The sequence below is a fragment of the Semicossyphus pulcher genome, unplaced genomic scaffold (assembly GCF_022749685.1).
Source record: "Semicossyphus pulcher isolate SPU_LCO1_2020_fin unplaced genomic scaffold, fSemPul1.0.p SCAF_20, whole genome shotgun sequence".
Classification (NCBI taxonomy): Eukaryota; Metazoa; Chordata; class Actinopteri; order Labriformes; family Labridae; genus Semicossyphus; species Semicossyphus pulcher.
The window spans coordinates 4,511,692-4,524,208 of record NW_027211694.1 but is presented as its reverse complement, the minus strand read 5'-3'; the positions used below and the strand labels follow the sequence as shown (position 1 = coordinate 4,524,208).

Genomic DNA, 12,517 nt, shown 5'->3' with positions numbered 1-12,517 from the left:
GTCGCACAAATACATGGAAGAAGTGACACAGAAATATGAGGTTATAAAACTCGCCTGCTTCGCTTCAGAGTCTCATGTTGCTTGTCGTTTTTTAATCAGACGTCGGTGTCAGCATCCCGTCTTCCCTTCATCAACGCCTTTCCCTTTTTTCCAGCCTCCACAGGGCGAGACTGACTTCTTCCTCACCTCTGATGTTTATTACGCAAACAGCACCTAGGATCAAATATAGTTTTTCTATTCGGCGAAGCCAAGTGTTATTGAGAGATAACATGTATAGAGGAAGAGGGAGGTGGGGGAAAGCGGGAGCTGCAGACTTGTTTACGTGTCTTGATCTGACGGGATGAATAATTCAGCAAAGGGCTCCCCGGCACCCCAGGATTATATTAAAAGAATAGTTTGGGCAGTGGAAAACAAACCCTAAAAAAAAAAATCGGGGGACAGTGGAAGCGAAGATGGGAAGGCTTGATTACGGAGAGCTGTGTGAATTATTCAAACCCAAAGAAAACACACAAGTGCAAAATCTCCAGCAGGGGAAGCCGTGAACGGCAATCTGGTCTCCGTGATTAGAGGAGAGGAGATTTCAGTCCTCACTCTGGGACAGGAGATGGAGCTAGACTGACAGCTTCTTCTTTTTGGAGGAATCCTTGTTTTTTTTATTTGCCATCAAGCCTTCTGAAGTCTTCTTTCAGAATTTCTACTTTATTTTCTGGGCTTTGCTTTCCCCAGGCATCTGCCGAGCGGAGCATATTGCAGCGGGCCAAAACTGATATGTTGTTTACTTCGCAGTTCCTTTTTATGAAAAAATAAAATCCCCTGAATCCCTCTTGATCTGACCTTTAGCTAAGAAACATTTGTGCTAATTTCGCGTCATAAACTCATAGAATAATGTCTTTTTTAAAACTCATGAAATGCCAACCTCAGCACCGTTAAAGATGTGATTATAAAGGTAAAGCTGTAATAATCCATGTGGCCTTTTCAAACGATCCATGGTGTAAAGTGCACTGATGGCGTCTCAAAGCTCCATGTTTACTGGTTAAATGGCGCATAATTACATTTAAAGCGGGCACCTGTAGCTTGCACATTGCTACTTGAATGATGGATTCACTGAGTTGGAGGTGGGTGGTTTCCTGTTAAGCAAACGGATCTGCTTATGCGTGACGTAAAAGCGCATCTAGGGGAGCAGCAGGAATCCTTCAAAGGTGACTCAGGTGCAAGAGGAGATTTGCGAACAACTTGTCTGCTTCTTTTAAAGTGGTATAAAGTTGCATCCCTGTATTTGTAACCAGTAAAGTCTACTAACCTTCTGAACACACTCATGTAGGCGCATTTTACTATCCGAATAAAGCTAACGTAAAGTAGCAGGAAATTATTGCGCCATTTTCTTTACAGCGGGTTTTTATTGGTCAATGGCGCAATCGCTTTCTGCTGCCTCAAGATAAAGATGCACCAATGGGCGCATAAGTGTTGATATACTTACATATTCAATACATAGACGGTATGAATAATGGACACAGCCACCGTGACGTCACCCATTTGTTTCTTGACTGCGTAAATGAAGAGTCCGGGATGTGGCCGCCGCCATGTTGGATTCTGGAGCCAGAAATTACCATATTTGGATGAGAGGGTGGTGCTGGAAGTCGCTGCAGTTGATTCACCAGGCTTAAGAAGCAGCAGACTCATTTGTTGCACTTCCGCATTGGCTTTATTTTTCGAAACTAGAGGTTGCCGCTTGATTTAATACTTTGTGTTGGTTGGTCACCAGCAATGACACCAATGCTGCGCTCTGCACTGCTTTGTGCGGCTTGTAAAACAGGGCCCTGTATCTTTTCCGTTGCACTCTACCTGCCCAGAACCAAAAGGCAAACACACCAATCTGAAACTGCCTCGTAATCATGTTTGAGCATGAAGCAGCCAAATATTTCCCTCTGGAGTTTGTGGAGGGCAACTGACAGTTTATTCATCAAGAAACAGACCTTCAAAAGGATGCAAATGTTGCTCTGAGTCTGCTGGATGTGCAACACTTTCATTACATCAACTTACAAGGTGTTTAAATGTCACAGTTGTGTTTACAGCTTGTTTCCCTCGTTCCCAAATGGCAGGTTTAAGAGAGGTAATTTTATTCCTCACTCAAAATTAAACTCAAGTTTGAAACAAAGTAGTAAAAAGCGTTCTGCCATTATAGCCTCCTCTACTCCCACGGCCTCCCTGATCTCTGTTCAGGAAATCGGTCTCCGTCTCCTCGCAGGCCTGCATGGCGTTGCGCTCTCATGTTCACAGCGAGAGTGATGGAAGTAGTGGGCGGAAACAAATGAAAAACGAGAGCTTTAGAGAGCCTGTGCTCTCACCTCAGTTCACCTGACCATCGCTGCATGAAGTGGGCGTGATTAACAGATTGTTTTTCTGAAAGTTGCAAAAACTGTGCGACGCAGACTGTTCAAAAAGTGGTGGTTCTTTGAGGTTAACAAACAAACACGGAGAGTTCAGACAGGGAGAGTTATTTGGAAAGATCCGCTTTTGACAGCTGTATTGATTTTTTCCCTAATTTTATGCAGACTCCGACACCGACAACATCAGTGTGGTGGAATCTCTAAAACTTTAAACCACCGCTGTTTTCCTCTGATTAATTTCAGCTCATCGAACGTACAACATGATCAATAAATCACACGATGAGCAGATCAGACGGATCAGAGAGCATCTTATCTCTTTATTAATGTGTTTATAAGATTGTGATTCAATATTTCTGTACTCGTGGTTTTTGCTTGTAGATGTATCACCGCTGCTTATTTTTCCTGAAGCTTAATAACCTCAGTACACGGTGACCTTGAAGACGTTACAGACAAGACGTTTCATAAAACACAAGTGGTTTTTATGTTTTCTGAAATGTGTTTTCTTTAAAGACGAGTCTTTTGAAACGTCTTGTGAGATTCGTGAAATGTCGTAATGTTTTGGGAAATGTCTCAGAGTTTTGGTGAGATGTTGTTTCTTGATGTGTTTTGTGAGATGTCGTTGACGCTTTGTGAGATGCATTTCGTCTAATGTCATTGTGTCTTATGAAATGTTTCGTTTCATGCAGTGTCGTCGTATTTTGGGAGACGAGATGTTTCCTGAAATGTTCTCTTTGAAGTCGTGCCTTTTAAAATGTCTCGATTTCGATTATTCCGATGTGTTTTCATCATCGTGTCTTGTGAGATGGTTTGCTTTGTGTAATGTAGTTTTTTGGGAAATGTCTTTGGGTTGGGGTGAAACGTGTCTGAAATATTTTGTTTCATGAAATTAGTTTTTGATAAGTCATTGTGTCCTGTGAAATGTTTCGTTTCATGCAGTGTCGCTATGTTGTGGGAGACAAGATGATGAGGAACAAGATGTTTTTACATTTCCTGAAAAGGTTTTCTCTGAAGTCGTGTCTTTTAAAATGTCTTATTTCGTGAAATGTGTTTTCATCATTGAGTCTTTTGAGATGTTTTTTGTTTTGTAAAATGTTGTGTTTTGGGAAATTTCTTGGGTGAAACGTGTTTGTGATAAGTCGTTGTGTCTGGTGAAATGTTTCGTTTCGTGCAATGTCGGCGTGTTTTCGTGAAATGTTGTCTTGTGAAATATTTTGTTTCGTGAGATGTTTTAACGTTTTCTGTTTTAAAATTCTAAATGTGTATATCATCAGGTCTTGGGAGATGTTTCGTTTCATGTAGTGTCGTTGTGTTTTGGGAGATGAGATGACACGAAACGAGATGTTTTTGCATTTTCCTGAAATGTTTTCTCTGAAGTCCTGCCTTTTAGAACGTCTCGACTTCGATTATTCCGATGTGTTTTCATCATCGTGTCTTGTGAGATGGTTTGCTTTGTGAAATGTCGTAGTTTTGGGAAATGTTTTGTTTCTTGAATTTCATTGACGATCTGTGAAATGTTGTGTTTGGTGAAAAGTTTCATTTGGTTAAACGTGTTTCACCTTCAGAGTCACCATATTGACGCAAGTCTGGGAAAATGTCTTTAATTTGCAGGTCATAAAGAGCGTAGATGTCAAGACTATACTTTTTGTTGTATGCCTTGGTCCCACATGTCCATTCCAAGAGCATTTAAATACCAATAGGCCTATTTAAGTGTGTATGAGCTCCAAACCACACCTTGAAATATAGTAATTTTACCCTCCAGCAAATAATCTCTTTAAGGAGAGTATTTCTTTTCTGAGGAATACACAGTAAAGATACTTGAATTCAGCAGACCAAAAAAGCCCAATTTTATGAGAACATCACAAATAATACTTGAAATTCCCTCTGAGACACGCCCGATGGTACCAGCTGGTCTATCAATAAAGGTCAGTGGTTAAACAGAGATAGAGAAAGCTGTTTCAAACATTATTGGATGCTCCAAATAAAGCTGACCTCCCCGGAAAGAGTGTGGGAAGAAGAGGGAGCGGGACTGTGACTGGGGAATGGTGGAATTTTTAGGCTGGACACTTTAGGAAGAGGTCATGGTGGGAGGAATCCGGAGCGCTCCTTTCCACGGAGGGAAACTCCTCCAGAATGAGTCTCCTGGCTCTGCTGCATTGTGGGTCTTTTTTCTCATGTGCCGGCATCACACACAGACAAATTGACTATGTTCCTCCATGTTTGTAATTACTGTTTGTTGAGGAACGGCGTATTCCCCAGCGCAGTGTCATTAGGATTAGCAACTCGGCAGGGTGTAGCTTTCCATTCTCCTGAAAGGGGAAAAAAAACTCAATATCCCATCTGTCACAAGTCATTCTCTGCAGCTGAACAAAGCCCGGCTGCAGCAACAGCATCTAAATGGATTAATCCTCTCCAGCCAACAGTAACTGCTGCACCTTGTTTGCACTGAACACACCTGAGTTTACAACAAGATGCGAAAGGGAAATAAACATTCTGACGCCGATGTTGTTGAAGGTCGTGCGTTGAATTTACTCTGAAGTTACAAATGTGACTTGAAACATAATTAGCTCAAACACAGCTTCAGGCTGTGAACTAAAAGAAAGTGTGTGAAACTACAAGAGGGCCTGAAATTCACTGGAAAGACAGTTTATTTTGAAGATGACAATTCTGCTGGAATTACGCAGCCAGTCTTTACTTTCATGTCGTTGAATAAGGTGGCCTGGTCAGCGACCCAACGCTTCAAAATATGATGCTTTAGGCAACGACCTAGACCTGGCAATGGACAGGTCCAATAAACACAGGATTTTCAACCAAGAGACAAACGTTCGATTCCCTTGTGAAACAAAAAAGTTAATATCGACATCTTTAAGAAATGTTTTGTGTTAAAGCTCCTGTGAGGAGTTTTTCGCTGGTTGTGAAACAGACTGAAATTAATTCTGATGACTCGATATGACATACAAGAAAACCAAAAACAAACCAGACCATCAGCAACAAGACTGATTATTTCTGTATGGCAGGGGGAAGGTGTCAGACAAAGCGGTTAACTGCCTGCTGCCTTTGTTTACATTTTCCATTGCAAACATTTAAAGTGAGTGATACATGTGGCTGTTCAAGAAAGCAGATCTTTTGTTAAAACCAGACAAAATCAGCAAAGAGATGAGAGGACCGGCTTTGTCCACAGGGGGCGCCAAAAACAACACAAACCTCCTCACGGGAGCTTTAAGATATTTAACACATGTTGATTTTGTAACTAATGTGTGTTTGTTACGTAACATAGGTTAGTAACATCATAACCATGTGTTACTTACACAACAGTCATACCTTGGTTACGTAAGTTTTGCCAGATTCAAACTGCAACCATTTCACAACGCTGACTAAAGTTACTGACATCTGCCTTCGATACAGCCTGATGTGTTATATCGGGTATTGGCGAGCCCGCCAGTCATTGCACCAATCTGATACCATTATTTATTAGTCAACACAAATATAAACTGGTTTTATATAGAATATCGTGAGGATAACACATAATAGCAATGCTAGCATGGAGTGTAATGTTGGTCAAAGCTGGCAGTGGTTTCCCAACAATCGTTCGTGTGTATATTTCTGTATCGGGCCGATACTCAGGTCGAGTTATTGGACCTGGTTTTGTGAAGGAAGAACGTGTGTCAGATCATTGTTCGACAACCATGACTCAAAAAAAAGTAAATCTTTGTGAAGAAGCTTGATTTAAATATCTAATCAGATGTTGCAGGTTTACTGTTGCTGAACTAAAACCACAGTGGTATCTATACAGTCATATTTTGAATCTTAGGGCACAGACCGAGCTGCAGAGAGAACATGCTGAATTATGTACCACGAGTCATCTAAGTTTAATAGTTCAAAGAAGAGCAGCACATCACCAGATAATTTCCTTTCATTTAAACGTTCAGGCTGCGTTTGTATTCCTGGAAGCAGCTGTGATGTTTTCACAGGAAAATGAAGATGTACGTTATTAACCTGCGACTTTGTCTCCACGTTTAATCATTTAAACAAATGTTTGCTCCTCCCTGCTGCATGTGAAATTAATGTGGAATTTTTACATCCAGCTTAGCAGCTCCGTTATGAATATTTAACTCAAAGTGCTGATTTGTGTGTTTCTCTGCTCCGCGTTCCCCTGATATTTCACAAAGTTGGTGATTAATTTGGCTTCAGCATAAAGTGAGAAGCTTTAAAAACTTTTCCCTGAAGAGGAATCCTTCCTGTTTCTGACCCTTTCCCCTCCGCTCTCTGTGTTGTATCTGCAGGTGTCCTGAGTCTGCCGGAGAGTCTGAACCTGCACCGGGACCAGCAGCGGTCGGGGCGGGGCGGGGAGTGTCAGGGATACACGCAGGCCGAGCTCCGCACGCTGGAGCAGTCGCTGCTCGCAACGCGGGTGGGCAGCATCGCAGAGCTGAGTGAGTACACAATACACAATGTGAGCCCTTTAGCCAAGCTGGAGAGGAAACAAACGCACACAGGAGTTTTTAATTCTCTGTAAGCAAACAATGAGCAGAAGGATGTTTGCAGGTTTCCTGTTGCCGACCTCAAGGTGAACTTGCAGGCTTCATGGAGAGCTTTTAACGGTCTACTTTAACAACCTGATTATGAAACGTTCTCGCATGATAACAGGAAGTCTTAAAGTGTGGAAAGAACTCCTGTCCCCTTTAAGTATTCAGATGATTTATTAATATTAAAGTAGAGCAATCACAATGTGCTACAAGTAATAATCCTTCATTCTAATTTTTAGATACGTAAAAGTACAAAAGTATCGGTCTAACAATTTGTATTATTTTACAAACTGATCAAATATTTTCATTTTTTTATTTTTTAAGATTATTTTTCTGGCTTTTTTTAACCTTTATTTGACAGGACAGCTGAAGATAGACAGGACATGTTGGGAGTAGAGAGTGAGGGGTCACATGCACCAAATGATCGGCAGACCAGGAGTCGAACCTGCAATCAGTGCGATGAGGACGATAGCCTCGGTACATGGGGCGCCTGCTCTACCAACTGAGCTAAATGACCCCTCTTTGGAGGTCAAATCTTAAACTGAACAGTGACTAAAGCTCTGAAATAAATGCAGAGTAAAAATATTTCTCTCTAAAATGCAGCAGAAGTATAAATGAAAATGAAATGGAAAGTACAAGCAGTGTTGCCAACTGTTTTCCGGCAAAAGTAGCTAGCGCTAGTTCCAAAAGTCTCCAGATGACGTCATTTGCTAATTAGCATATTGGTGGTGTCATCACGTCTTCATGTGCATAACGCTTTGTGGTCGTAAGCACATGCTGCCCGCTGCCCCAGGCCAGCCCGGCCCGCCCGCCTGCCTAGTGCTGCTGCGCACGGGACGAGAGGAGAAGGAGAGAGGGCAACTCAGAGCCGTGAACTGCGATTACTCTGAGCAGCACACATGGGAATGAATTACAATATAATATTTTATTTTTCAAAAAAAAAAAGTCACCGCGAGGGTCTGAAAAGTCGCTAAATATAGCGAGAGAGTCGCTGAGTTGGCAACACTGAGTACAAGTCTATAAACAAGATGACTCAAACATTAAATTCTGAAAGGATAAAAACAATGTGTTTAAGTACTTCAGTAAATGTTACTTTCCACTGCCAGGAACATTACACAGTAAATCCACAAGAATGTGTTTTACAGTTTGATCAGTTTTCCAGAACACAGTTTTTATGTGTAGACTTTAGAGTGCCTGAAGTTAAGCCACCGTTTGACCTTTACAAACAGGTTTTTGACTGTCTTTTATTAAAGATATGAGTGTGTAAAACCTGCCTTTCTGTGTAAAAGGAGTTGCTAACAGAGCTATTAGCTTAGCAGAATTTCATTAAGAATCTGTGCTTGTAATGTGGAGGTCAGCTGACCTCTAATATTCAGTTTTGGAACTGTTTTCTTCCCTGCTTAAGAACGAATGCTTAAGATTCTTGTGAGTCCAGTTAAACTTAAAACAATCCAATATAAAGACACACTGACCTCGGGTATCTCAAAGCTACATTTATTAGCTCTGTGAAGCTAATGTTTGATGACCTCTCCTATATATTAAACCTCTAAGTTCAGCTGTGATGTTTAATGCACTTTAAAGCTGATCTGCTCCAGGACGTGTTTCCATTCTCATAATAGCTCCATTAGTGTGAAGGAATGCTCACTTCCTGTCCCCGTGGGCCATCACTGATGGTGGTCTGAGTCCGACCCACCGCACCTCTACTGTCCCCTCACCCCTCCCATCGTCCGTCTCCCTGGTCTCTCTCCCGCTCTGACAGTGTGAGGCCAGGAACAGTTCTATTACAGCTGTCCTAACACCTGTTCAAGAGCCCCACCCGGGGACCTTTCAATCCAAGGTCACCGCCTCCGAGGCTTTTAACCTCAGCTTGAAAGAAAGGGCTCCACCTTTAACTCCTCCACCCCCGTCCTCTCGCGCTCTGCAGTCACGTATTAGATCATCCCGTCCCCCGCAGACATCTGCACTCTGAGTCTGTGCGTGTTTGTGTCCACGCACATTTGTCCGATTTCGACCCCACTGCACATTAAACACCAGCAGCGGCTCACTCTGCATCATCGATTAAAGCTTTGTGGTCGTTTCGTGTAAACGCCGTCACTAGCAGCTCTGTCACAGCAGTGATTCAGCCTCTAAGCAGTTTGTGAAGCATGATGGTCCACACTCACTCCTTTCTTATCTTTGGTTTAGTCTCACTAGCTTAATTGTGCTCACTAGCTAGCTTCAGACTCTTTTCTGCCACCTGCTTAGCTTGGTAAATGGTACATATGATGGTGGGCACCTTAAGGGAAAATATAATCAGCATTGCTCACACTTTGAAATCTGAAAACTTTGAAGGCTGTTTGATTCGTCTTTAGTTCACCGTGTGTTTGAATCCCTCCGTCGCGCTGCCTCAGCTGCACCGCTCCAACGCTGCCGGAGGTCCACATGTGGCTCTGACGCCTGCTGCTCTCAGTGATTTAGTGGATATCAGAGATTTTGTCGCATGATTTCCTCCTCATGCTGTGCAAAGTGAACAGATTGATCTAAAAATCACTGAATAACATGAATGTTAATCTGCTCATCAAGCGTATGATGATTGCATTAAAAGTGCTACTTTTAGCATGCTCTGCCATCTGTGCTTAAACTTTAAGGAACAGATTTGTTTGAACTTGTAGACACTTCTTTAATCTCCAGACTTTAAAACTGAACAGGTGCAACAATCTGCAAGAGAAGATAAATGTATGCATGCATTTAAAGGATAAGTCGAGTGGTAGTTTATATTTGTTTTCCCTCCTTTAAAGGCTGCCTAGCTGATATATAGTCCCAGAACTTTTTCACCTAAACACAGATAAATGAGAAATTCTCCTCCTTGGCCCTCGCAGTTTCTGTTCCCACAGACAATATGCTCTCAACTCCTGCCGCAAAAAAAGAGTTCTATTTGACTCTGACAATGAAAAATATCCAGAATAAGATCCTTCTCATCCAGTCCTGATCTCCAAAGACGTTAATACCCTCGTGTCCTCGTGTTTAGGCTGCTGCAACACCTTTTCTCTTTCCTCAGTCGGAGCTCTCCACATCGCCGGCAGCTACGGCAGAATGCAGCAGCTAGACTTATTACCGAGAGGTTTGAACACATCACTCCTGTTCTAGCTGCACTCTACTGGTTACCTGTCCATTTTTCCACTTTAGAAATTGATTTTAAGATTTTATTGTTAACCTTGAAAGCTCTTAGCGCTCTGGCACCTGGTTCTTATAGATCCAATTTATTCCAGTAAACTTGAGGTCCTGTAACATTGGTTACTGATTGTACCTGAGTCTAGGCTGGTGGCAAAGCCTGTCCAAGGAGCTCAGGTTAGCGAGCACGGCAACCACATATTAATCTTTATTTAAAACCACGTCATTGTATAAATTAATTAATAAATCTAATTTTGTTTTGTTTCATTATTTTTCTCCTTTACAAGTACTTTTTGTTAATTTAAGTGCGTCCCACATAAAGATTATACATTTTTCTTTTTGCCAACAAATCCCATAAAAAAGACTAAAATCAACAATTAAATCATTAATTGTGTCTGTCTTTATTTATCAATATCACACCAGCAGGAGTGCTGTTATTCTGAATAACAGCACGCCTGTGATGCGGCCTGAAGATATTCACAGCTGTGCTGATATTCAGTACAACAGCATGACCTGGAGTGTGATATGGCTTTTATACAACAGTTCTACAAGGAGAGTACTAAACGGTAATTATTAACAACATCTTATTATTTTTCGTTTATTTAATCATTCATTTGGCTCCAACAACACAACTAGTTTTGGAACTGGACTCTTGCTACTTCGTCTGCATCTACATGTTACAGCAGCTACTTTGTGTTATGAATATTTATCTACTTATCATGCGACCACTGAATTAAGAATAGTTGATAGTTGTTTTGACAAAGACCGTTTGTTGTAACGTTATTTGACGATATTCAGAACATCTGACGCAGAGTTATACACATAGTTACAAGTCACCGTTCTGTTATACTCAATATCAGCACTCATGGAATGCATCTTGTCCAATCAGATGACTCGGTCAGAACTAACACTTGTAAAGAGTTAAATATGTCCTCAGTATTATGGTTTTGGTCTTTACAGGACGTTTGTTGACAATTAGAAAAGTTATACTTATGTAATAATTTTGTCATATTTTCAGCACATTATTCCTTTAGACTTCTGCTGTAACAGCTGTGTTTCTACATGAGCATAGTATTCATGAAACATCACTACAGCACTATCCCCCGAGTGTTTGAAGTATGAGTCAGAGCTGCAAACACGAGATTGAAGTCTTTTCCAACGAGGGCCTCATCGTTAAATAAATTCCAATGTTTCTTACATGGCAGGCAGATGTAGTGTCTGTTTTATGTCGAAATTTCAATAGCGCACATACGGTATTCATAAAAACACGGTGGTCGGAAAGAAATATAACAAGATGTATTCAAAATAAATTTGAAAAAAAAACGTTATAAAAGAAAACCAAAAAGAAAAGATCTGCTAATGCACGCTTTTCAGGCGTCGTTAATAATTTTGATTACTCCACAATTACCTAAAGATTTTCAGAGGACATCAGCTCTTGTTTGTCCGGGCTTTTCTTTTTCAGTTCAGTTTGTACCTCAGGAAAAACATTTTTCCAATAACAAGTTGTCAAAATGTGTATTTTTTTCTTATTTGGCCTCCCAAAATGTTTTTGTTGTTTTGTTGCTTCACTTGTCAACAAATCAATTTCTCCATCACACGCAGTAATGAAACTGGGATTCAGGCCCAATCGCACATAAGGCAGTGATTCCTGAGAGAAAATGACAGTGTGTGGATGCTGTTCTCCGTCTTTATATATTTATTTAACATTGTAGCAAATAACATAATACTACTTAATGAGCTGTCATGATTTTAAATTCATGTTACTCTGATTAATATTTGTAAAAGTTTTGTAAATTGAAATTCTACTTCTCTACTTACATCATATTTACTTTGTATTGATAAACATGTTAATGAAGATAAATTATGTATTTGCATGTTTCCTTAAAAAGAACTTTAATGCTGAATTTATTGCTTATGGTCACTTAAAGCATATTTTTTAGTGAATAAATACTGTGAATAACTTGCAGGGTAGTTTCCATTTTTAATGTTTTTTCCAGGATTTGGAAGTCACCCGGTGCTGCTCGTAAAGCTCAAAGTGCTCAGCGATAATCGATAATTTAATTAAATGAGCGTATCATCATTTCGCCCATTTGTGGATGCTGGCAGTCGGACGGTTGGAGGAGAATTTAATGAGTAAATCAAACAGAAACTGTAAATGTGAGTGGGAATTGCACCCATATTCCCATAACTGAAGGCGCCAGAGCCAATATGAAATTAATTAAAGTAGTTTTGATTATTAGTGGGGGAGTTCGCCATTCCCATGCTGGATTAAAATCTTTCACACACACACAAACACAAGGGATTTATTGGAAACCATGCAGCAAGTAATCCCCCATTAGCGTTTTAACTTACAGTATATCCCATTGATTTCAGCCTCGTGTAAAAACTGCATTGCATTCTTACTAAGCATTTCCTATAACCAATTCAAATTAACTCCTTTTTTTTCATTTATGACAC

The 12,517-nt window shown here is 40.7% G+C and overlaps 1 protein-coding gene across 2 annotated transcripts in view; it reads left to right on the top strand.

The window, feature by feature from the left end:
• The window catches only part of LOC138599230 (ankyrin repeat and BTB/POZ domain-containing protein 3-A), a 214,306-nt gene that overhangs the window by 144,806 nt on the left and 56,983 nt on the right, over nucleotides 1-12,517 (top strand). For both annotated transcript variants that reach the window (XM_069670760.1, XM_069670759.1), the window contains exon 2: nucleotides 6,668-6,817. In XM_069670760.1, coding sequence (XP_069526861.1) covers nucleotides 6,668-6,817 — 150 coding nt within the window. The remainder of the gene's footprint in view (nucleotides 1-6,667; nucleotides 6,818-12,517) is intronic.